Below are 26,180 nucleotides of genomic sequence, written 5' to 3'. Positions count from 1 at the left end.
CATTCATTCATCCAGTCAGCCACGTTACATCCACTTGCAAATGTGATACGCACCGACACAAATTATTTGCAAGCACCTTTTCCCTCATGAGAGCAATTTAGTTCAGATTCTCTTATTGTAGTCAGTATCATAAAATTTAATTCAGAGTACACGGTTTTGCAGGCAAGTGTAGAATTCATAGAAATGTGCTCCTTATCCATCATTTCCAAACAGTAATTTGGTGACTCTGACGAGACCAAAAACAATGCACATGTATTTCTGAACTGGTTCTAGGGACATATTCTGTTTAATAGCATTTGAGGTGGAAAAAAATACATTTAAGTTATTAAAACCAAGTTCTGAACAGTTACAAGAAAACAATAACATGCAAGTCATAAGAAACAGATCAAATGCTCCAAATCAGGAACTCCATTCATCAGTTCTGCTTTTAACAATTTTAATTGAACTTTATTTGAACACTAGCAAATGTATATCTACCATAGTTGCCGGGGAAAAAAAACCAAAAATAAATCTCAATTGTCATATTTAAAGATATATATTTACAGATCTTTTCGACAACCATTTGGAAGCAACTTTTTACAGGAAATATGTTTTGCTCCCTTGACCACAGTCCGGTAAGGGCAAGAGTTTCCAGGATTTTGGAAAACAAAATATATATATAAAAAAAAAGGTCTGTCCGGGATGCCCCACCCCGCAAAAAAACCCAAAAAACCAAAAAAGTGTGATCGCCACCCACTTCATCCGTTTGACATAATAAAAGCCCTCAATCTCAGTTTTCTTACGTTTCCTCTGCAAAAGAAAGAACAACAGTTTGCTTGGAATGATGATGATGTCATGTTTTTATGAAGAACAGGTTAGAAATGAGAACAGGAGCTAGTCTACACAAATCAGAATAATGGCACGTAGGCTTTGAAACACTAATAGGCCAGGACTCAATTTTGCTTCTCTTAAGGACCCCCAACCACCCCCACCCCTGTGCTCAGAAAACATGTCGGAGCCTCACGAGACTTGACAAAACCTCCAATTGATTCACAGATTAGTAAACTAATCCAAAATAGAGTCACACTCAAATGTAGCCACCAACGTGGAGTCTTTTAAAAACTGCACCCAGGTGGCCTCTTTGAAGATGATGCGTGGCTCTCTACATCCATAGTCAATGTTGAAATGGGAGGTAACACGAATTCATGGACTAGCCATTTCAAACAAAATGGTTTTCTAGCCACACAGTACGGTGATCAAAATTATTTGAGTAGAGGTGAACAAGGTCGGATTTTTAACATGAATGTGAATTCAAGTGAAATGCCACAAATCCAAATTTCGCTCTGAAGCATTTCAGAGCAGGAGCACATTAGTTTTGTCGAGATGGAATTGTTCAATCTAGAAAGGTTTTGTTGAATTTATGTATCCTCTTTCAAACTAATCATGTCCTGATTGGCACTATTGAATTTTATCACATAGAACAAACAAATTGCTGACATAATACTCATCCATCCATTTATATTATTGAAAAATCAACGGGGGCTAACAAGAGGGGGAGTAAATGCTTTTTCATTGTGGTTCTCTGTGAGCTCGTACAAAACCAGCAGGCTTTCAAAGGCAAACGGCAGCACAGAGTCCCAGTCCCACCGACTCCTAACAAATGTTGGCCAAATCTAAATGTAGGACTCGAGACCTCTAAAAAACACCCCCTCCCATCAATCCTAGTGGTCAAAGGCAACACTTGCAGACTTGTTTGATCTGCGCCGAGAGAATGCTCTTACAACACTGTCAAACGTGGATCAATAATGGTGTCGTTTTTATTCTTATCATGAAAATGTCCCCTTGCAAAAAATTATCTGAGCCCCTATCTCTCCATGGACTGTGAATGGTAAATTTCATACAAGGACAAAGGGAAGTGGGGGTTTTAACTAGCAAAAGGTTTCCCTGTTTCTTCCTTGCCTTTATATGTCCTCTTCCCATGCGTGAATGGTAGGTATCTATACTTGATCATATGCTGGAAAAGAAAGAAAGTGGGGGTTAACAGCAGGTAAAGGACTTATATCAGTAGTTTAGAAGTCTTAAAGAAAGGCCTAATATATTCTAGGAAAATTAAATGCATCAGATTCAACGGAACAGTGTAAAAATATTTCCTATGAAGGCACAACCTCACCATAAGCAAACCAAGCAAAATATCTGCTTAATGTTAATTTATTGAAACAAAAAAATATTCCCAAATTATAAAATGTTGCATTTAATTTGTTCAAGAGTAGAGCAGTTCAATAGCAATGTTTGCGGTGTGGGCAATCCTTGTGGTGGTACAACATCGACAACAATTGAAAAGGTTTTTGAACTTGAGGAATGAGACTAGATCTAGGCATTTGGTAGAATAGCATATATTGATGCAATCATTTCTTACAAACCTGCATCTCAAACATTGTGTTACGTTTTTTTGTTATTCTCCTGCAACTTGGTTTTGAAAAGGGAAGTCGAGTGTGTGACTGCAGTATCTGCTCCAACACTGGTATCAGTGCAATTTGCAAAAGGAAATGAACAAACATATTTTGAATAAAGTCTTCTTGTGTTTTCATTGAATGAAACTCGTGCATAATCTTAACAAAAACAGTTTTCATAAATTTCAAGCACTGTGTGAGTGTTTGTATCTTTACCTTGATCTGCCTCTTCATGGTGATGCAGAAGAGCATGATGAAGTACATCACAAGTATAGGCCAGAACACCGGCACGTTGAAGGCTTCAAAAAAGGTGCAAACCATGGCAATGACAATGCCTTTTGTTGCTGAATGCCTATCAAGAGAAGAGTTCATTTAGAAACAAGGAACTGCCTGGTGAATTCTTACCCATATGGTGTCAAGATATGGACATTGTCAATTACATGCATAGGGTGGAGTTGGTGTGGAACAAAATCAACAATGACCTAACGGGATTTCATTATCAGAACTTTTGCATATGAGCAAAATGTTATGTTCTGCTGATATGTTTCTCAATATTTACTTTTTAATTGTTGGGATATTTCACACAGGGAAACAAAGATGACCCTTCCAAGCCTACATATGTATGGCGTCTGATGCAAAACACTACTTTGGCGTGGCTCCATGAAGTGACCTGCTGTTTGCATAAAAACAAGCCACACAAGGAAAGTTTTAAGTCAAAGGCACATTAGTGGACTGCTGCTGGACTCACCAGAATTTGAACTCAGGCAACCTCCTGATGAAAGGACGGAACTCTTCATTCTGCTTGGTAGGAAGGGCTGGGCCCTCATCTGTGGAGAAGGCAGGGCGATATGTGGTTAACAACGCAAAGGACCTTAGATATGAATGCATAAATATACATTTACATGACAGGAGTGCAAATTCATGTCTGATAAGAAATACTAATGTTTAGAAAAGTGCTTTTGAAGTTCATTGCACTACAAATAATAAGAATCTTACATCCTGATAATCACAGAAGAAGAGGAAAGAAAACAAAGATACAAATTGAGTGAACTTGCCTTCATCAAGCAGTGAAGGATCCACTTTTGGTGATAGAAAAGCAATGAACAGGTTCAGATGGTAGATTCCCAAGGCATACGTAACTATGTACCAACCCTGCAAAGCAGTGGGAAATCAAATTAAAGGTTCTTTTGCAAACAGTTTACACCGATGTCATGAATAAGGACGGTTAAACAATAGGTACGAGGGGCGCAACGGTATGGGTAATCCACGGTACGGTCTGTATGTCGGTATTTGCGCCACACCTTTTTGTGGATACAGACAACACTTTTTAAATTGAAATATTCCTTTATTTTGCTTTTCAGCAGCATTTTTGTAAATCTGGAAATAATTAATAATATTTTCGACACTTTAAATCATAACCCCTAATCATAAGTCTTACAAGTTTACTTGCAATGAGGATCGTTAACTACATAGCGTTAAAGCACAATTTAGAGTTCATTTTGTTGTGATTCTCTTTACTATATGGAGACAAAAGTTTGAGAAGAAACATTACAATGGATTCTTATTGTGGTGCTCAATTGGAGTGCCCATAGCGCAACTTTGTCAACTCTCTCCCGATTCTGTAAGTGCGACAAGTGCTCTGTTTTGCCAGCTGTGTACAGTAAAATAAATGTGAGACAAAAGAGCAAGCTCCTGATCTCTGATGGGTTTGGGTGCAAGAAATTTACAAAATACCAGCTGCACTTTTGGAATAAGTAAGTAAAAACCTCACCTTACCGCCGCCAACATATATACAAGTGATGTTTCTAAACAAGAAGCCCAAAGTAATCGATGATACGCAGACCTGACAACCGTGGCTGCACGGAGCCGCCGAAGAGTTACAACAGCCAGCGCAAGAGCGCAAATGCCGGCCCAAGCACACCAGTGATCGGATATTACTTTGCAGAAGGAGGAAAGCTTTTTACCAGCTCAGATAGGCACATAAACGATGGCCTGTAAATGGATCCATGTAAAATGAAGTACTGAAATCCAGCGGTCCATTAGGTCGTGTTGTCCCGTGCGGAGCGGACGGAACGGTTTGATATTTTGCCGTGTACGATTACACCCCTAATAGGTACGTGGAATATATTGACACTGCAAGGCAGATGGAGGGACAAGACTCATGGCTGGTTGGAGTCATCTGACGTGGAAGCTACAGCTGCAGCTGCAGTTTAAAAGAAACAAGGAAACAAAACAACTCCTAGCTTGTAAACTTGTAACAATAACTGCCGCGGCAGTTTTGTTTGAACTGGATGGTGTTTCTTAAATGAAAGTGAATGGCCAACAGTCAAAAAGAAGTGAAGACGTTCTCACATTACCCTTTTACTTTCATCGAACAACTTGGCAAGGAGTCACTCGTCAACAGTTATGCAGGTCTTATGTTTGTTGTCAGGGCGGTGTTGTGTTTGAGCTATTTGTTTGGATATTTACCAAGTAAGAGTTCAGCTATGCAGTAGTGAGAAGTTTTTTTTTCGTGACTTGTGAATTTTTACAAACAAACTTGAAGCTGCCTATCACTATACAGAAGAAAAAAAGACATGAACAAGGTTAGCCTTATGCCTGTGGATCTGATATATAGCCTGTTAACGAGCAGAGCTTTGTCCAGTAAATGCCTACCCTTTTATAAAAATCAGGTTAGGAAAGCATACCGGTAAGTATGCAAGAAATAGCTGGATGGCATTCAAGTCTCGCATCTCAAGATAGGAAACAAAAATATGCTAACATGAAATAGAGCAGCACAAACAGGTTTTTACATTGAGAGTTACAGAAGCAGGCAAATGACAAAAGTAGTGGCCAATAAACTATGCAACACTTCTTTTTAGATTGTTGAATTAAGCAGGCCACGTCACAAATTTAATCTGCCTTTGTACGTCACAAATTTAATCTGCCTTTGTAAACGCTGGAAAGGAAAACATTACCTGGAGTATGTACACTCGGATCATGTACAGCGCAGTAAGTGCAAGTGTGGAGGCCCATCGCACTGCAGAGTATGGCGTTGATTTGTCTAGCCATGACTGATAGATCTGTTTCACATGACACAAAAACACAAAGAAGTGGATGTAATGTTACCATCACATGAGGGGCCTCTGGAAAATATATTGCGTCAATTTACTTGGTATGAATTCTGAACATTTCCGGAGCATCAAGCATAATAGTCCTTTATTCTAAATTAATCATTTCTTTATTGGCCAAAACACTTGTGAAAGCTTATGACTACATGACAAACATAGTGTTTTTCGGACTATAAGTCGCGTTTTTTTCCCCATAGTTTGGGTGGGGGGGGGGCGACTTATACTGAGGAGCGACTTATATGTTAATTTTTTCACAAATTGTCATAATTCAAAAAAAAAAAAGTGAAACCGCGATAAACGAACTGCAATGTAGCAAGGGATTACTGTAATTTGAATTTCAAGTGACGTCAGTGGTGCGGCGGTTGTTTACAGAAAGGACAAAGATTCGATCACGGGATGACGAAGAGCCCCACGTACTTCCGGGATCATGAGCGGCTTTGTTTGTAAGTGACATGGAGGATGAAGAGTTTGAAGGATTTAATGATTTGGAGTGACACAGAAGGTTTGAAAAACTATTATGGCTTTTACGCATGCCCGGTCCTACTCTACGGAACTCTTTCACCTCGGTGGATGGAAGTCGGGGGCCGGCGCTCGGCTGGGTGGCTGTACGGGTACGGTGGATGGGGCTCGGACATGGCTTTTATGCATGCCTGGTCCATTTCTATAGAGCTCTCTTCCATCTCCGTGGCTGGAAGCACCACCTCCGGGGATGGAAGTCCACGCCATCACACGCCTGGAAGTCCACGCCGGTGCTTGGGGCCGTGTGGCGGTGAACTAATTATGCTATAGTTATTTTATATATTTTATTTTGTGTAGCAACTTATATATGTTTTTATTGTTACAGTTCAGTAGTTGTTGGCTCGTTGAACTTGTTTTGTTAAATAAAGAGCCGTTTACCAAACCCACGTCTTTCCTGGTACTTTGTTAACGCTACAATATAGTTATATACTAGATCTGTGGAATAACGACAAGGCTGACGTCAGGAATTTGATCAATGGATTTAATGATTTGGAGTGACACAGATGGTTTGATAATATTATTGCTTGTATAATAGTTATTTGATATATAATTTATATATTGTTATATTGGCCTGTGGAATATTTATAAGTGCAAGCGCCGTCAGCAGCGCGCAACCGGGGGGCATTGTTTACATAAAGGACGATCGATGGATTTAATGATTTGGAGTGACACAGATGGTTTGATAATATTATTGCTTGTATAATAGTTATTTGATATATAATTTATATATCATTATATGGGCCTGTGGAATATTTTGAAGTGCAACCAGCGTCAGCGGCGTGCACCCAGCCGGCATTGTTAACATAAAGGACAATCGATGGATTTAATGAATTGGAGTGACATAAAAGGTTTTATAAACGTGTTATTTATGTAATAGTTATTTGAATAACTCTGAATGTTACGTCAGGCCCGTTCTCAGCTCTTCGTTTGTGTTTATGTCACCTTAGCATACCGTATCGTTTAGCCTGTTGTTGCTCGTTCATGTCTGTTCTTGGTGTTGGATTTTGTCTAATAAATTTCCCCCAAAATGCGACTTATACTCCGGAGCGACTTATATATGTTTTTTTTCCACGTTATTGTGCATTTTATGGCTAATGCGACGTATATTCCGGAGCGACTTTTAGTCCGGAAAATACAGTACAGTAAAATACTCCAAACTGCATGAATCAAAACAGGATCATCAACGCATAAAATGTTTAATGATGGGAAATTTGCAGCAGTGCATTGTGCATTGTCATCATTCAATTTCGCCACAAGCACAAATCAACTAAACCATTTTGCTAGCAAGTTCATGACAAATGCTCACCTGTCCGACCCGTGTGAAAAAGGCAGCAACTACAGATGGTTTTCCATGGATTGAGTCCCCAGCACTGTCCCCTTCTGACATTCTGCGTGGAAAGGCGAAGTAAATAAAAACAGGACTTTAATTGAGACCAAGTGTAGGTTCGTTGAGTTTCGTTTTTGAACACAACCAGTTTCCCCCAAAACAGTGGAACTATTTAGAGCGGTAGTTTTCATTCGACAAACAGGACGTGATCTGGACCACAATGTTACAATCAATCAAACAGACGTATTACTCGCCCTTAGGAATCCATCATATATGATGCAGAACCAGTGTTTTTATACGTTACGCTTCATTGTCAAATCATGCATCCCACTTTAACAAGAAAAAGTACGAAGTAAAGGGGACGTTAACAAATTTAGAGCCTCTAGTTATATTGAATTGAACGCACCACTACAGTCACAGTAACTCAGGCGATTGCTTTGGTACATTGTGACATTAGCTAATAAAATGCCGACAGTAGGACGCTACTGTGAAATTGTAACGTGTGCGCCGATAGCATTGATTGGAGAAATCGACCAGTGGCTATGTTACTCAAACAAACAAAGCGATAGGAAAGCATTACACCGATATGCACAAATACATAGTGTTTCGTGTTACTCACATTAGCTTGAGAATGGAACAAGCTAACTAGCCATAACTGTACATTTACCTTCGGCCTAAATTGTTGATTGTATGGGTAATGTAGTTTTTAAAAAGTATTTCTTACTCGGCAGCTCGCACGAGAGAATACATCATAGAACAACATTTCCCAAGTGCTACATACTAACAAACCAGCCTTTGTTTCTGTAGTTCGCGACACACACCACATCGCTTTCAATTCATTGCACAATGAAAACCTTGAACTACAAATCCCAGAAAAATACATGACAACTCACTTCCGGAAAAAACGGAAAGCTTCTGCGGTGCTAGCTAGTAAGCGAGCTAGACCCGCTACATTATTTAGTATTTACATAAGACCAGTATTTATTTCTCGAATCAAAGTAATTCATATTACATTGTTCAATAAAACGTCCTGGGCACGCGCCGTGACTGTTTTAACAAACGCTCCGAAAATGGACAAAATTAGTAGTTTCTTACCTGATACAGCAGCTGTGTCACTACCCGGCTCTACCTCAACGAGTAGACAGTCACACGAACCAAACTCATGCGACCACGTCACAACTTCCGCGAGGATTGATCTTCCGGCAGACCAGACGAGTCGAACCTCGAAAACAGGCTGTCAGATGCAAGTTCAATCGCTTTATCGGGCTCATTTTGCACATGACCGTCAGTTTCAGTTTCCACGCATGGAATACGTAAAAGTGAGTCTGAATGGTTGTATGACTGTTTACGTGCCATGCTGGTCAACTGACTGGCGACCAGGTACACAACTCCGCCTTTCTGGGGATGGGCTCCAGCATCCCCAGATCTAACAGGATGAGTGGTGCAGAGAATGGATGTTATATCAAAGAAAACGTGTTTTATTCCTAAACGGTACATTTTAACACTGCACGTAGGGAAGAAAAAATGTGTACGTAAATGTTTTTGTTCAAATATATTGGTCATAAGCCATAAAAGTGGTACTTGAAAACACATCAATAGAATAAAATGCAAATGTAATGTACTTAGATGTTGAATACAACTGAGCTGTAGTTAACAAGGGAAACTACTGATTTTTTTAAAAAATTGGGGTAGGGACCCCAGGTATCCGTGTGACCAGCCAACACAACACATCCCCGCTGACCTCCAAAAATTGAACAGGCAGCAAAATTACCAATAACAAATGCATGTCAAATCGACGGGGAAAAAATGCATTCCCCCCATCAACAAATAATTCAATGCAACATCCGTATTAAAGAAGGCATCAGTGGCAGCTCAGTTATATATCGTCATTAAGTTTCAAAATTTTCCATTCGCACCTTCCCTTTAACAAAAATAAATAAATACAATTATTAGGAGACATCATACATTTGCTCGCACATGGCATCAACTGTGCTATGTAACATTAATCACAGTTAAAACATTTTAAAACGGCGTACACTAGAGCACTCACATCCCACTGATGAAGAATCACTGATTTAATCAATATAAACCAAACACGTACAATTTAACGACATTGTTAAGACTTTGCTTTATCCACGACCAGTTTTAATGGCACTCAAAAACAAACTAAGTTGCTTTTGTGTTGATAACTTTGCATTCGTCACATGGAGACAATCAATATTTCTACATCTACACTTAACAAGAAAAACATTGACCCTAATCATAGAAAAGACTGAACAATGAACAGCAATAGATAACTGGTTACACCTCTGAATAAACTTTACACAGATAGAAACAAGACTATCAAAATTGTCCCTATATACATCTTAATACTGATCACACGCACGTTTAACACAAAATTGAAGGTTTGACTTTTAAAGCATTAAAATGCTCCTCCCTTGACCAGTTCAATATATGTACAACAACAAAGCCACATTTGAGGCACATTTTGTGCACCATAATAATTTGTGCATGATGTCCTGAAACAAAACTGGAATGTTGCAGTTAAATATTCACAAAGAAGTGCCGTAAAGTTATTTAGAAGACACTCATCAAGCATTAACATAGGAAGACCTTGCCCAGCAAGGTTTTGCATAAGAGGAAGGACATGACGGCTACTGTTTTGTCTGGCGTCATGGTAAACAGGGGCGCCGTTCAGAATGACATAACTCCGATTTCACATCTGATGTTCAGAGAAAATACTGTTGAAGCATGTGCACAATTGGTATCCAATGTTTTCACTAAGGGCCGATAATATTTTCACAGTAGGACAATCGATTGTTGAATAAATGGTTGCTTGGGGGTTCTGTCTAAGTTTCACAAATACACATCGATAACAATGCCTATCCAATAAAGCAACACGGAGTAATGGCTATGGAATCGCATGTTCACTCATCCTGTCGTAGCAGTCTTTGAAAAGGCTGTTGCTGAGAACATTGACAAACTAGAGTAGGGACTTGTTTGTGGGATCAGTGAACATCTCTTTCCATGAACTCCTCCTTTATGGGGTGCTTGCTGCGTGCCACCTTGCAGTCGGGCATGTCGAAACCAAAGTCAGCCCACTCGTCAGACCCCGCCACCATCCCCGAAGTCCCAACGACACCCGACCTGTTGGGTATGGTAATGGTGTGGCGGACTCGAAAGTGCACAGCCTCCATGACGCGTTGACGTTGCAGCTCTCCGCTGGCGGCCCCGATGGCGGCCATGGTGGAGGTGGCCATGTTGCTGCTGGAGCGGAGAAGTTGTTGGCCATGGTAGTCGTGGTGGTGCGAGGAGGCAGGCAGCTGGAGCGAAGAGCCTTGTTTCATGTCCTGGAGTCCTCGCCAAATGGCAATGCGAGTCTGCTCTGGGATCTTCAGTGCGCCTAATTCCTGGAGAAACAGCAGGTAGCAAGCGGAAATAATTCAAAAACAGATGTCAAATATGTCGAGTAGATGGTGAAACAAGTGTAAAAGCCGCCGTGATCGAGACAAATATGACAATTTCATAATTCAAGAAGGAAAGAAATGAGAGTTACAGAATTGTTACCTCCACGGAGAGAGTCTGGAGGTGATAGATAGTTTGGAGGCCTTGAGAGGTGAAGTATTCAATGAAGTTTTGGCAGCCAAGGCTGGTTAGAAAGCTGCATGGGGACACAAAAAAGTGCAGTCCAGGTTAAATTGTTTAACATTGAGAAGACAAAACTAGACAAAACAAATCACTTTGACAAATATGGCTGATGTGAAATGAAAAGCACACTTAAATATCAATGATTCATTAGGCCATTCTTTCTTTGGTGAAGATTCTTTATTATAAATACATAAAATATAAAAGTTTGGGCAACATACAGTGATGGGAAAATGTTACGCATGAAAAATTACAAAAGATAAAAAGTCAGTGGTAGTAAAAATGAGTGCATTCATACATGATATCAGGAAAACAAAATACGTGTCAAAAGAGCATTTACAACATTAAAAGGATGAAATGTTTTCTTGTGCAGTGTGAATACGAAAATGGTAGTACACAAAATGGCTTGCCAACTACACATGACACTATATTTGCAGCTTGGCTGCCCAGGTAGACTAAAACAAAGCTTCCGTTTTGATCATCTTTTCTGATTCTATCTCAAGAAAGGCTTGACCGTTTCTTTGAGAATGTCTTTTGGAAAGTTTTGCGTGTGTAGGCATACACACTTACACTGTGCAGGGCCATTGTCGCTCAAACACAGCTATCAGCTTTACTGATTTAACCAACAGTCTTTTTTTCACAGCACAGGGCGATTTTCCAATGGGCCATTTATGACACCAGTAGCCATGATGTACTACAATAAGTTTGCAGGACATAAAACCTTTGTCAAAATAACAATCATCACTTCTGCACAAACACTGATATGCAAAAGTGGCTGTCAGGAAGACACCAACGTCAAAGCAATCAAATTGTCGGACACGAGGAAAATTGAGAAGTAGTGTCATTGGAGGGTGAGGTACCTGACAAGGTTGGGGTCAGGGTTATACGGAGGGGGTGGGCTGCAATGTGAAGCAGAACCTAAAGTCTGACTGCCGTGACCACCGTTCATGTCCCCGTTAGACTGCATGTGGTGGCTGTTGAGCATGTTGTGGCCTGTAAGACAAGTCAAGTCACAGGAATATAATAAATGTTGCACATCATATGAACAAAAGCACTGAGATGTGCGTCTTAATCACAAATTGCTCAAGACCACTGGATAAGTTCTCATTAGAATCTTGATTATTTCTCAAAGCATTATTGACCATTTTCACTCACTCATATGAGCCATGGGGGTGTGGCTAGTGGGGTGGTGTTGTGGCTGTTGCCCTGCCATGTGGTTGGCTGGTTGGGATTTACTGAGACCTCCATGCGGGTGAAGCTTGTTCATATTTGACAATGGAGAAGAGGGTGGTGCTATGTGACTTCTGAAAAAAAAAAAATTACAGTTAGAGCAAGAGAAATGTCAGACTAAGTCGTATCATTACAGGAAGTATGAGAGCAAGTATAACTTACGGTCTTTGTAGCAACTGCTGTTGTGTTTGTTGCCTGTAGGAGTCTACAAGTGGCTGAGGGACAAGCTCTACTAGCTCCAAACTGTCTTTAATCTTCATCAACAGCTCAAAGTTGTCCCGACCACGAACCTGTACACGCACCCCAATAGTATTTGCTATCAATTTTTTTTTAATAGCTTTGTTGTTAAAGGTGTATACAAGCATCTGTCTGACAGTGTTTCTTAACCTTTATTTCGACGACTTAAGAAAATTTTACAGTATGCTACCAAACAAAAAGGTTGCAAAAAGTATATGTATTGGAATAATATTGAGCATGTCTACATTTAAATACAAATGGAAATTTGGCCCTGTTTAGGTGAAGACAAATGATTTTTTCTTTGTAGTCACTTTTATTCTCAGAAATGCTCTTATTTTTACTTTCAGATGTGTCCTTATTTTGAAATGTTTGGCCTCTATTGTTTGTTTTTGAATTTTCAAGTGTGATAACAATATAGCACATTTCTCCCAAGTGGATTCTGTATATACATAAAAAAACCACCTACAGGAATATAGTAAATCTCCTCATCCCCATGCCGCCGCTTCCTAATGTTTACATTTGGGCTGGAAATATTTGGTGGGCTCTGTTTGAAACCTGTAGACAACAGATGCATACAGTAGCTTTAATACATTCCTCAGTCCTGTTAGTTCAACCACCAACATTATGCATTATTATTATTGTTATTTATGACAATAACTTACTGCGCTTATTGGCATTGCCATTCATGTGGTCCTCATCTGCTTTGCGATCCCGACCAGGACACGCACATATCCGGCCTTCAAATGATCTCCGACCTAATACTTGTCCACTAGAAAATTATTGGAAGGATAGTGGTAATCGATCAGCTTGTAAAGATCAACTCATTGTTCTGCAGCTGACATTAGAAAAAGATGGGCTTACTCTCTTGATTCCAAAGTAATAATAATAAGGATGGGTCTCCTGTTCATGCCGCCCACACAGCTGCTGTTGCACATGAAGTTGTACAAGATGGTGGTAAACTCTGTCCCCACCTGCAACATGCCATAATAAATTAAACTGTCCTGCACACCTTTTTATAGTGTTGGAAATCTATTTAGAGGAATTACAATTTTATATCACAGTCAAATTCCAATTTGACACTACTTGTGGTAAGCCAACCTTTAGAGGGCAGTGTTGTAGAGCTCTTCAATTTTAGGAAAGCTGCTTTTGGTTTGGTTATTTTCCAAGACAATCTCATTTGGATGCTTAATTTTGTACAGAAACAAAACTCCAATTAACCCCCAAATGTGGCTTATCCTGAGGCTTTTAGTGAGCTCCAACATATAAAGATGTGCTACATAATGAGCTGTAAAAATAAAATAACCTACAAAAACCTTAAATTAGCATCTTATGCTAATGTTTGTTAAAGAAGCACATACCTGTGGAGTCTCATAGGGAACAAAGACACTCTGTCGGCCCGTTACTGGATCATCCATGTACTGGCAGAGGTTATTCCCTTCCACTCGGATGAGATGGCTGGCTGGGGCTGCTTGACCTGAACAACCAGCCGATAAAACTTAAAGGGTCACAGTGATGAATTAATTCAGATTCTTGGATCTGAATTGCATCTGAAACAACTAACGGCACACACACTTGGGGAAAGTGAGTAAAGGCTGTTATTCAAATTGAGTGGTCATACCTTCATTGTACTCTCCGCCTAGCTCGTGGTTGGGGCAACGCTTGACTACTTCGGTCACATGCTCGGCCTTCTTGTAGACAGGCATCGCGCGGATAATGCTTCCATGGGGAGGAGAGGAGGACAGCTTGATCTGGATGGGACACGTCTTGGCAATCTGACAGTAGAGCTTCTTCAACAGAGGGGAGTACTAGGGGAGCAAAGAACATGCACACGGTGAGAGGAAAATAGGTGATCAGAACCCAGTCACGAGGTAGAGTGATAAACACGCTGCTAAGTTATGACACCAGGGAGAAAAAGACATTAATATACCTTCACCCAAGCTCAAATACTAGTTAAAAATTGGACCATTTTCATTGGACAGCACAGCCTATCAAGATGAGTGCATCACTTCAAAAGTGTTCACTAAGAGGTTTGTCTTTTACCCCAAATTTTACGAACAAGGCTCCCAGTTGGGAAAGAGTGATTTCTCTCTTGGCAAATTGTCATGTTGTTTGCAGTGACGCCTTTACTAAGCCTTTAGAAATGCACACACTGCACTTGCCCCCACCTCTTTTTTTCCACAACACACACACGCACGCACACACACACACACACACACGGTCATCAACACTGAAGGCAAAGAAAATGCCTGTGTACCACGTAACGGCCCCCCAGCCTGTCCTGACACGTTTCAACAACCCCACCTTCTCAAATGATGATAGTTGTTATTACGTACTTTTAACTAGGACAGGCTTCATAATGAGGATAAGTACGATATAAAATAGATGAATGGGCCAATTATTATAATACTATGAATCCTACGAAAATATTGTCAACTATATGCTGTGGTCACAACAAGATTATAATTGAGCTTTCCTGTGTTTTTTTTCCTAATTGATCCTGGATAAATTAACAAGCTAAATTAATACATCATGATGATAGAACATCTTTAAGTGCATGAAAAAGTTGCGCATGTTTTTTTTCTCAGTCTTTCACGATTCAGACGCTTTTGGAGATGTCTCGACTTGTTCACCGTCCTGCCTGGTGTTCACATACACCAACAACACATGAAATAGCCTGCATCAATGTTCAAAGTGAAGAGCTGCATTAATAAAAGTCACTTGCCGTTGAGACAAAAGAATATGAGTGATAGATCAACTTCAGCTCAGAACAAAGACAGGATGTTGCTGACCAGAGAGAGTGAAAAGGAATTGACAGATTTATCATTTTCATTGAGCGAAGGCAATTTCTGCTGTTGCAAAAAATCATCTACAAATTGATGTCAAAATGCATATTTGGTGTTATGCCAACCATCTTTACAGTATTAGGTGTATGTCATCACACTGTGGTCCACGAAAGGCAGGTCCTGACAAGCTTCTGGGAAAAGGGTGATAATTGTTTGATCACCATCCATACACACAAGAAACAACTTGCCCGGTGACAAATCACCTAGTTCCACACATTTCTATTGTCATGTCGATAAGGGACATCAATACATTTCCGTATACAGACAAACATTTCATGAATAATTTGAAGATCTAAAATGAAGCTTGATAAACTGCTCAGTGTGTAGTTTTCTGTCAAACTATTAAACAGCTTTGTGGTCAAAAAGTTACAATTTGCAACTTTCAGATGAAGATAATTAGATGATTCATGTTTTATCCTCAGTATTCATGAAGAGACAAACAATTAAAAAGTTAAAATCTCTTTAGATGTTCATGAGAGTATCAGCTACGATATTCGTATTGCAGATGATGCTTGGTAAGAATAAGGGAGATGCATTGCAGGGACATGTCTGGACCTGCGTCCTAACGGAGAGGAACTAATAGCCGGGAAAAGCAACTTCTGACAGGCTGCCTTGCAATACATGCTGGAGCATATACCCCATAACGCATCGCAACCAGTTCCCCTCCCCCCCACGCACTCACATACGCACACACACGCGCGCACAGACATACAGACACACACATACTTTACACACTTAAAAATCATTGCTTATGGTGGGGAATCTGGAAAATGGACAATCAAGAGAAGCGGACACACAAGGCCCTGTTTTCAGAGAGAGGTGCCCATGAACTCAGTGTGAAAACTGGCACATCTTTCCATTTTCTATTCCATGCCTTCGGCGCCCCTGACAGTTTCTAGACAAGGCTAAGGTTTAGACCAAGTGAAACCAGGTCAAAGTTGTGGCGTAGATGGTATAACACAATTCTGGATTTGATCCGGGAAAATGCAGATGGATTATAGGCTCTGCTGATGTGTGCTGGATATCGTCATATTTCTTTCAGAAATATGACAATAGTGTATGAACATCAAACTATCTGTACTATTGTGGAAATCACTCCATTGAATGCATATTCAATGCAAATGCAAATCTATTTTGTATTACACATACTGACGCGAAAGGCCCACTATGTACGAGCCAACATTACACCATCCGCAAGTGGAGAGCTTGCAGTTCCTTAATAAAACAGATTTTGTTATGCTTCCGCCATGTCGACCACATGCCTCACCTGCACTGAATTTAAAGGGAAAGAGGGGAGCTGCTACAAGCGGCTGAGATTGAAGTCAACTCTCTAACTGAGCCTGTCTACGAGAATACCAAAAGAAGGAAAACTACACACACAGTCAGACAGCACTTTGGGATAAATTTGTGCTGGGCACAATATAGGGCCCATAGTCTCCTAAATGCTGCATACCTTAAACATATTGCTTCGAGAATGAGTTTGCTACAAATAGAGCACCTTAATAAAAAAGCAACCGCAGTCCCAACTTCACACCTGTCTGAGCAGTTTATCTGGGGTAAACAAAATGTAAAGCAGCCTCCCTTACAGTACATGTGCGGATGGAGTAAGATGATTCAAATAAGAATTTAAATGTGAAAAGTTAATTCATTTACTGATTTATTCTGATGCCTCAACATTATTATCTTCACTCAGACACACTGCTCACTCCTCAGAGTTTAAAATTCTCATCTTATTTCAGACTTCTGTCCTTGCTGATGAAAAAAACCAAATCATTCACACTGTACACGGCAGTATATTTGGAAACTAAAATTGATAGATTCAGATAACTTTTTTTGCTCGAGTAAAAAAAGGGAGAAGGAGTTCAGATAGATTTAAAATATATAAAGGGTTTCTTTTTGTTAGCAATAAGTTTGGATTTTTTTTCTCTTTGTGAAAATTACTGGAAGACCTCAAAGAATGCAGGAATTGTAGGACGGATTACAAAGCATCTTGTAAAACGGCTTCCCACCATTTTTTGAATGACGTTGCAGTGTTTTTACAGACAGAACATCAATGTGGCTTGCACATTCAACTGTGAAAAGACACTCGCCTTGGGCAATAAAGTTTAAAGGAAATTTGAAAAATGTTTTTTAGGACAGGCTACAATGAAATTCATGGTGCTTAAGCTGACAGGCTTAAGTGGGTTAAGGCCAGAGGAAGAGAGAGACAGCAGAATAAAAGCAGGAGGTTAAAGGTCACACTCTTCGGTCGACAGAGGGATCTTCTTACATCACTGAGAGCTGCGTGAAGAAGCCCACCATGCATGGTTGCCTCCAGCAAACACAGTCATGGAGGAGCCCCTCAAACAGACACAAGCGGAGTGATGGAAGTCCAGTTTGTATCCCGTTTCTCTTTTTAAGAAAGTCTAATGTGTGACAGGCGGAGGTGACACCTTTCCGCAGAGTTCACGGGAGTATGGGGGAGTGTATGTGTGTGTGCATGTGTGTGCGCGCGTGCGTGCGTGTGTGTGTGTGTGTGTGTGTGAGCCAAGTAAGAAACTTTATGTAATTGTGGTTAATTTAAGTTCGGTAAATCTGAATACTTGTAAAGTATTGTGTGTTTGTTGTTTACTAATGACTAATTTTACATTTTCAAAATATTACTACTCGTGTAGTTTTTGGTGTGGAAACTCAAGGCCTGGGGCCAGATCCTGCCCACTAAATCATTTTTGGGAGCCCCACTGAAGCAAATAAAGAGTGCTGACTTTTTCTTTTCATGTGGGCAAAAAATCTGTAACAAAATTACTTTTTACGAGTATTACAACCTTTCCCAGCTACCAACACACTTACTAACTAAGATACAGTAAATAGGACAGGAGCATTTGGCTGGCACCGTTTTCCATAGTTTGTGAAGTTTATTTTGTTGTAAAAAAACTTGGAGGGCAAATTGCATATTCCAAACAATATGTCGATGCCATAAGTCATCACGACCCTTGACACGCTTGCATTTGGGCCTCCATGTGACAAATAAAATAAAGCTTGCATTTGATTTTTTTTTAAACTTGCATATTCTTTTTAAATTTAGATAAATATCTGGAGTTATTATTATAGTTAGTTATATTACTTTGTGTGACAAATGGACTGGATTTAAGCAAACCAACACAAACACCAATGAAAGATCAAAAGATAGATGTTGCTTGATTTAAAAAAAAAAAGATGCAATGATGATTGAACCATGTGATTTTTGCAATATCAAGTCCTGAAAAGCAATTTGTCACTTTAGAGTTGCCGTTGGATGGTCCATTACGATGTCTTGCAAAGGACAAGCCTGCACATGTGCTCGCTTGAGTGTTTGCATCCGTGTACGGGTGGGTGTATAGTGGCAAAGCAGAAGAGAAAAAAGAATGGATGAAGAAAGCACGCCGAGGCTTATCGAGAGTGCATGTACTCACTGTCCATGTGGCCGACTTGGCAGTGCTGGACTGTTGGAAGGAAACCTGGAAGGTGTGCAATCCCGGGTAGTCGGTGTTGGAGGGGATGGCCGGGGCGGGCGACAGGCCCTCGAAGGTGGAGTTGGGCTGGGAGTAGGGCGAGGGGGTGGGCACGGCCGAAGAGGCGTTCTCCGAGCTGTAGGGGCTGGCGGGCCTGGCCCTGCTCCCCAGACTCTCCATGCTGCTGCTGAGCAAGTTATACTGGGACTGGGTAAGAGAAGAGCAGAGGAAAGAATGAGGGAGGTGAAGAGGGAGGAGAGAGACAGAGGCAGGACACAGGTAGAGATGCTGGAGAGACAGCGGCTTGCGGTCACGCAGAGAGCTCGGGTTTCAGCGTGCTATATTCCTGTGTAGATTCTCAGTCATTCACAAAGATTGAACTGTGGCAACTGGACTTCTTGTTTGTTGAAGCCATTGGCCAGATAGGGAGGTGTACACTTATCAAATATAACCACTCAAACACCCATACACAACATTAGTGCTCCCCCATAAGCTCAATCAGAGACATGACCTTTTCCGGTTCCTTCCCTCTAGTCGGCAGTAACGAACAATGCAAACTTGATGAACAATAGGCAATTCAATAGCTTCTTTCCATTTTGCAATTAACTTTTCAAACAGTTGATTCCTATTTGAGAGTAACAATGATCACATCTCTGCAGTGTGATGAGTTACTTCATGTCAAACTACGCGATAAATCTGTGTGTGTGTGTGTCAGTTGTGGTTGCAGCACAATCCACACATTTACCACCTTGGGGCTATGTGAGTTAACTTGGAAAACATCAGTCTAATCTGTGCTGTCTAATTACGTGCCACCCCCCTCTCATCCCCATTGCAGTGTTTGGGGAGAAGTAAGAGTCATTGCTCTGAGGCGCGTCTCGTGTCACTTGTCAAAGTGCATGCACACGCACTATCAGGGCCCTTTTGAGGCGCTACACAAAGTCATACAGCTCTTCAAATATATGCATGACCCATCTTTAATCATTGATCTTAAATCAATCAAGCCTACCTTGTGCTCATTCAATCAATTTGTCTCTCAAAAAAAGACTCACAGTGGCAGTAAGTTGCAAGAGAAGCAATAACTGCTGCTATTCAATTTCAATTCAAAAATATTGCCAACTAATTTGAAAGAGTAAAAACACACTTTCACATGTGAACTGCTGTCAACTTGTAGAAAAAACATTAAACCAGGAATATTTACCTTCTTTTTCACGTAGTACATCCTCTAAAGTTTTAGCCACATGTGAGAACACTTCAGTCCGGGACGTCCAAATAGAGCAAAATGAGTGCAGGACAATTGCATGTAGACAGAGTTCAAGTGAGGTGCGCATCAGTTAGTCTCTGTCTCTGTCTCTCTCTTTGCTCTTTCTCTGTCTCTCGTTCTTGCAAACACACACAATACACACACGCACGCACACACGTATATGTAGAGGCAGGACAAAGGTGAGGATGAGTGTGTGTAGAGTGAGAGAGAAACAGACAGAGACGAGGGAGAGGAGAGCGGGAAATAGGGATGGGAGCCTAAAAAAAAAAGGTACAGCAATTATGACATGCCTGGACATAGACTGCAATGCTGGGACACATGTGGATGCATGCTACAAAACACTTTGTGAAGGCCTGAGCTAAGTAAACACTGTCTGGGCATGTGTATGTGAGTGAGTAAGAGAGCGAGAAAGCAAGAGAGAGAGAGAGAGAATTTTGATATTGAAATTTGATATTACACATACTGCACACTCGCATATATCATTCCACCAATGAATGAGCACACTTTGAAATTTAAAAGGCCTTCCATCTAATAATCGAATCAAATAAATTAATTTCATATGGGGAAAAACGTTAATTAAAACAATCAGTGACATATGCAATAAATGTTTTTTAATTCAATAAGAATTAAAGATGGATTATTCATTGAAAAAGTAATAGACATTGTAGACATTGTAAGTGGGGGAAATTGTTTTAGTTTAGTTGATAATATTATGACAATTTGGTCAAAGTCCAAATCTAATATTCAAGCAAACACAAGATGCCTTTTACAAACTGAAAAAGAGTATTTTTATTTTCTTTGTTTTGAAGTAGAGACAACAAAAACTGGAGACAGAGAAGCATATGGGGAATCTGTACAGTTCATTTTGTTCTCCTGCCGCATTTTATCAGATGTAAGCAAAGAGACAGGTCAATGCTCCAGACTTAACGCAAACTTTATGATGAGAGGGTGTATGCACACGTTGATATGTGGCTCTATTGACTCAGGACACGAGGTGCAACATACAGTCACTCGTCACACAATTCAGGCAAAAACACTAAGGAGATCCAATGTCAAAACATTTCCAAAAGAAAGAAAAATACGTGATGACCAAAATTATAATATTTGGTTGCAACATGGTGCGACATAAGTATTTTCCCAAGTCTAACACCTGATTGTTTACTACCTTTCAAATCCACCTCTGTGGTCCGAGGCAATGAGGTAAGCCAAGGAAGTGTATGTGAGAAGACACCAACATGCAACCATGCGCACATATCACACAAGCGAATGTGCACACAGGTTGGTCTACACTCGATATGCAAGTTGAAACAGAGCCACAACCTCTGACGCCATCGTGTGACCAAGTGCGTGTGCATGTTAGTGTGTGTGCACGCGCGTCTGTGTGTAACAATATGTAATGTCGCCTATGGGCAGTCGTTTTGCTTGCTGCCACTCACAGATGATCCTTAAAAGTCTAAAAACATTAAGAAATGGAGAATGGCCATCCACAGCAACACTCACCTGTCAAGATTAATGAAGCACAATAGACCAGAAATGTCCCGTTCCAGTCGTCAAAGGCTTCTGTTCTGCATGTTTTAGATGTCCCCCTGCTCCAAAATATTTGATTCAAATGATAGGGAATGTCTTGGAGGAAGGAGACATCTAAAACATGCAGAACAGCAGCTCTCAAGGACTGGGTTTGGACATACCTGCAACAGGCAGTAGATTGAAACATTCTCCCCTTGCTATTGTCTTGTCTTACTGCTATAGGGGACGTAGCATCCCCAACATATAGTATGACATAAAAAAAAGTGACATCAGTGCCATCGTATGGATGCAATCCAAGCCTTACTACAGTAAAATGAAAGAAGAATGGAAGCAAGAGTTCAAATGAGGTATAGAGGACTTTTCTGCCCCCTGTTGGTAATATTAGGCAACAGTCGAAATTAAAGCAGATTATTATAGTATCATAAATATCAAGCATGGACATGGGAAAGAAGACCAGCATTTTTTTGCACGTCAGATTCACATGTCCATTTTGCAAATGTATACACCGCTTATCGTCACAAGGTTTAGGGGAGAGCTGGACCCTATCCCAGCTGACTTTGGGTGAGACAGCTTATGTGCTGTCACGTGCCAGCTAATCACGGGGCATATAGACAATCAACAATTCACACTCATATTCACGCTGATGGAAAACTGTAGATTTTCCCTCAATATAACAAGCATGTTTTTGGAATGTGGTAGACAATAGATTATACACAGAGAAACTCCATGCAAGCACAAAAAACATGCTACCTTCCCACAGGAAAACTGAAGTCCGGATTTGAACCACCTCACCAGAACTGTGAAGCCGATGTGGTAACCATTTCCCTACCATTCCGCCCCATTGTATTGTTATATACAGTATATATATTAAAATAAAACTGGTCAATCCAGAAAACCCATGCTTGTGTACAAAAATACACAAGTGTTAGAAGCTAGAAATATCTTCTCTTATACACAAAATAATTATGTCCACTACAAATTTAATGGAAACAAAAATGTATTCCAACTTACCTGCACACACAGCATTTTGGCAATCCGGAAGAGTTAAAAAGCATCCCCATAAAAATTTACATAGTGCCAGAATCAGTTATATGTCAATTTAGTAGGAGCAGACATTCTGCAAGAACCATTTATGGCCAAGACCTTGATGGAGGATGCATAACATTGCCTGCTATCTCTCACCTGAATGGGCCCCCACAATAAGCCTTGCAACAACAAACACTAGCCCCGCCCACTTTTTAATCTGTCATGAGTATTCATTAACTGGCTAGGCAGGCCCAGACTTGCCTACGAAAAGACTCAATCTAACCAATACATGTGAACTTACATATCGAAAGCAAGATACCATGTGTTAACGTCAATATCAATCAATAATATTTGTTTTGCATTGAAATTGTCAATTGAGGTGCATCCATCAACGTCATGGCCTCTGTTAAATTGCAAATTCTGAGTCACTAGGTCAATGTTTGTAACACTGGACACATTAGTCTACAGATGGCTCTGCAGTGATTCAGCAAGGGTATCCCTGGCTCAGTTTTAATTAGCCCAGCCCAGCCCAACCCACACACACACACGCACGCACGCACGCACGCACGCACTCACTCCTCAGTCTCTCAGAAATCTCAGTGGGGACACAAAGAAGAGGGAAAAGGAAGCACTAGAGAGGGAAATCATCGGTGGAGGGAACACTGGAGGGAAAAGTGAAAAAGTCCATAAAAAGCTGGTGTGGTGTGGTGTGGCAGCGATGGTGGGTGTGGACTGAGGGATGTGTGGTCACAATAAAAAAAAAACTGAGTGCAATCCTGCAACTGGTTCCTACCATGACATTGTCATTCATCTCCCTCATGTGGTAGACATCCATGGAAACCTCAGCAGTACTGCTACGATTCCCTGAAGTACTCGTAGAAGGTACGGGACGCTCACCTCCTTGGCTTCCTGGTGGGAGCTCATAATAGGTACTGTCAGGCTCCCTGTAGGCACAATAGACTAAAAATGAAATTGCACTGATGTATGTATGAGAAGAATAATTGTCAAAGAGAAACTGATTACCGATCGCCGATTTAGTAAAATATATGAACCTTGAAATATGATGAGGAACCAATAGATGGTGGATAATCACTTGACCATAAACATTAAGAAATAATTGCTGAGCACAGCACTGTAATGCAGATGAGTTCAACGCTACTGGTAGAAATCAATTGTATTGCAACACAGAAAAAAATAAAATTATGAAGTAGATTGTGCATGTAGAAAATATTAAAATAATATCTTGCCAAAAACCTCCATCAAAACTTAGTCTTTGTATTTTCATAAAGACAGTCGTTTTGGTTTTTATCACAAAATGCGGTTAAACGTGAATAGGGTCAATTCGGTCAAGCTTGTTCCTCCAATTTTTGCTATTGCAGAGTTTGTAGTGAACGCATAATGGCCGCATATTTAAAATATTCTCAAAAACATTACCGTCCATGATGGGGTGCTGAGCTCAAACTTATCTCAATATTTGGTGCAACAGTGAACATGCTAGATCATTGGGGTTATGAAATCTCATTTTACAACATTGCGTGAATTTAGGTTTATTGTACAAAATCAAATAGAAATGGTAGAGCTGTTTGGGCTAATACTCACAGGGAGCTCCACAAGTGGTCAAAGGTGCCTCCTTCTTCATTCCCTGAGGTCTGGGACATTTTGGAGGTTGGATAGTCTGGCGAAGGGCAAATCACTCTGTGAAACACACAAATGAATATTTGTACATATTGTAAATATTAGGACTTCCTATTACATTGCACGCATGCATGCACGCCTGCACGCATGCACATACACACACACATACACACGCTCACACACACACACACACACACACACACGCGCACACACACACAAACACGATGGATCCAATGTAGGGTGTCAGGGGACCTGGACATGCCCGGACCAGCCAACTCATCAGTGAGAGGAGGCTCAGCATCACAACCTTCTCCAAAATGATTCACACCCTTACAAGGTGCTCTGACATCAGTTACTAAAGCAACCAATTGTTTATAACTATATAGGACTATATATTCCATGTATGTATGTATGTATGTATGTATGTACGTATGTATGTACGTTTTATTATTATTATGTATGTTTTATTATTATTATTATTATATTATTATTATTAATATTATTATTATTATCATGTACGTTTTATTATTATTATGTCAGCAAGAAACATCTATTCAGCATCACTGTTAACATTGTTCAAGCGTTCAAAACTTTGATTAGAGATAAGCCAGCGATGTGTCCTATTTTATGCACAACAAAAATCGACATTTTTAAAACAACAAAAAATAATTTCAATCAATCGGATGAAAGAACTAACAGTTGCAGATCGCGTCTCTCGGCCTTGGGTCACATAAGAAGTACTGAGAAAGTGCGTGTTTTTTTTTTTTTTAATTAATTCGGAAATTTTTATTTTGCATGTCTAAAGGTCTGGACTAAAATATTAGTAATTAGTAATAACAATTTATACTGATAGTCTGGAGTTCATTTATTTCCCTGCACGCTAACTTCTGTTACCAACAAATTGCGCAACTTTGCAGCATAATGGCAGATATAGGCGATGTCAAATTGTCTTAACTCCCGGGTTACAGCCCCCATGGCAACTTACACGTACCTAATACACAACCACTCACTGCTTCCCATGAGTCAGTATGGGGGAAAAGTATGCACTCCCAAATGAAAAGAAATTAATTATAGGCTACATCTGTATTCAATTCTCTGTAACCCCTTGTGAACAATTTTATTTAAACTGACAAAGGTTTTTTTTCGAATCATTAATATACACTTTGGCAAAATTACGCAACGACGGCACAATAAAATGCATTTGAAGAATCCTGTCAGGTAAAATCATAATAAACCTTTTATATTGGCGATTATTATGGTACTGACAAATGTAGAAAGAAGCAAAAAGTATCTTGTTGATTATAACAAAACACCCCGCACCCAAAAATAGGACAGCAAATTCTTTAGCTGAGACTTTTGTATCGATACAATTATTTTTTTAGAGCACCTCTGGCATTTGCTGTGAACTGAAAACAAACAAACAAACAAAAAAAAAAACGATTAAAGGAAAGTTTGGCATTATGCTAATATTACAGCCAAACAAAAATAAATAAAATGGCCTACCTGATGCGTGTTATTATCCCAATCCAATGCGAATTGTCTTTTGTGCAGAGTATGTATTGTTGAACATAACCAGAGACTCAGCCTCCATATAAAGCACAATAACGAAAACAACGAGGAAAAACAAACGACCAAACTCTAACTTTGATAAGAATAACCTACAGCAGGGGATTGACTTTTCGGAGAAAGAAAATGAAAAGAATGATAAGGACAGGGAAGCTGATTTGCATGGTGCTCTGGGAATTGTGAGCTTTTCTAAAGGACTTCGGAGGAGGTAAAGGAAGAAGGGAGGCGGTAGGCAGCGCGTTTTGGGCGCTCACAAGCGGGAAACCTTCCCCATCTTCGCAGGTGGATGCCTGTTGGCTCTTTTTCATGATAGGCTGACCAGTGTTATATGAAAAAAAAAAATGTTTCACGGTGA

The 26,180-nt window shown here is 40.2% G+C and overlaps 2 protein-coding genes across 7 annotated transcripts; both read right to left on the bottom strand.

Annotated features, from left to right (window-relative positions):
- Window positions 1–267: 267 nt before the first annotated feature.
- On the bottom strand, window positions 268–8,631 carry rer1 (retention in endoplasmic reticulum sorting receptor 1). Of its 4 annotated transcripts, XM_088369973.1 has the most exons (8): window positions 8,481–8,631; window positions 7,365–7,446; window positions 5,387–5,491; window positions 3,485–3,581; window positions 3,178–3,256; window positions 2,646–2,781; window positions 1,939–1,993; window positions 268–789 (listed from the first exon to the last, which is right to left on the bottom strand). In XM_088369973.1, exons 2-8 carry the CDS (start codon window positions 7,443–7,445, stop codon window positions 779–781), a joined length of 564 nt encoding a protein of 187 aa, XP_088226099.1. In that variant the 5' UTR covers window position 7,446; window positions 8,481–8,631; the 3' UTR covers window positions 268–778. The 4 variants fall into 4 exon arrangements, with proteins under 4 accessions (XP_088226099.1, XP_088226096.1, XP_088226098.1 ...); XM_088369970.1 differs by having other exon boundaries at window positions 268–1,993; window positions 8,481–8,630; XM_088369972.1 differs by having other exon boundaries at window positions 268–1,993; window positions 7,365–7,460; window positions 8,482–8,532.
- An 814-nt stretch (window positions 8,632–9,445) lies between these two features.
- On the bottom strand, window positions 9,446–26,137 carry tp73 (tumor protein p73). 3 transcript variants are annotated; one of them, XM_088369964.1, is made up of 14 exons: window positions 25,763–26,137; window positions 24,224–24,319; window positions 23,418–23,568; window positions 18,772–19,017; window positions 14,116–14,302; window positions 13,856–13,971; window positions 13,359–13,468; window positions 13,160–13,266; window positions 12,964–13,052; window positions 12,423–12,550; window positions 12,186–12,334; window positions 11,891–12,023; window positions 10,953–11,046; window positions 9,446–10,795 (listed from the first exon to the last, which is right to left on the bottom strand). In XM_088369964.1, exons 2-14 carry the CDS (start codon window positions 24,280–24,282, stop codon window positions 10,394–10,396), a joined length of 1,971 nt encoding a protein of 656 aa, XP_088226090.1. In that variant the 5' UTR covers window positions 24,283–24,319; window positions 25,763–26,137; the 3' UTR covers window positions 9,446–10,393. The 3 variants fall into 3 exon arrangements, with proteins under 3 accessions (XP_088226090.1, XP_088226092.1, XP_088226091.1); XM_088369966.1 differs by lacking the exons at window positions 23,418–23,568; window positions 24,224–24,319; window positions 25,763–26,137 and adding an exon at window positions 22,610–22,756; XM_088369965.1 differs by lacking the exons at window positions 23,418–23,568; window positions 24,224–24,319; window positions 25,763–26,137 and adding an exon at window positions 20,009–20,335.
- Between the last annotated feature and the right edge of the window lie 43 nt (window positions 26,138–26,180).

Source organism: Syngnathus floridae, chromosome 2 (genome assembly GCF_059516105.1).
Source record: "Syngnathus floridae isolate MCC-2025c chromosome 2, RoL_Sflo_1.0, whole genome shotgun sequence".
Lineage (NCBI taxonomy): Eukaryota > Metazoa > Chordata > Actinopteri > Syngnathiformes > Syngnathidae > Syngnathus > Syngnathus floridae.
The sequence above is the reverse complement of the archived record's forward strand: the minus strand, read 5'-3'. Positions and strand labels throughout refer to the sequence as shown.

What these genes read in the sequence shown, in the direction of transcription:
- rer1 (XM_088369970.1), bottom strand. Translation starts at nt 7,445, where the DNA reads ATGTCAGAAGGGGACAGTGCTGGGGACTCAATCCATGGAAAACCATCT. An exon ending in TCCTTCACTGCTTGATGAAG is followed by an intron (nt 3,257 to 3,484) that starts GCAAGTTCACTC and finishes CCTTCTCCACAG; the next exon opens with ATGAGGGCCCAGCCCTTCCT. An exon ending in CCATGAAGAGGCAGATCAAG is followed by an intron (nt 1,994 to 2,645) that starts GTAAAGATACAA and finishes TTTCTTTTCCAG; the next exon opens with CATATGATCAAGTATAGATA.
- tp73 (XM_088369964.1), bottom strand. Translation starts at nt 24,282, where the DNA reads ATGTCCCAGACCTCAGGGAATGAAGAAGGAGGCACCTTTGACCACTTG. An exon ending in TTCCCTATGAGACTCCACAG is followed by an intron (nt 13,469 to 13,855) that starts GTATGTGCTTCT and finishes GGCATGTTGCAG; the next exon opens with GTGGGGACAGAGTTTACCAC. An exon ending in TGGCAATGCCAATAAGCGCA is followed by an intron (nt 13,053 to 13,159) that starts GTAAGTTATTGT and finishes TGTTGTCTACAG; the next exon opens with GTTTCAAACAGAGCCCACCA.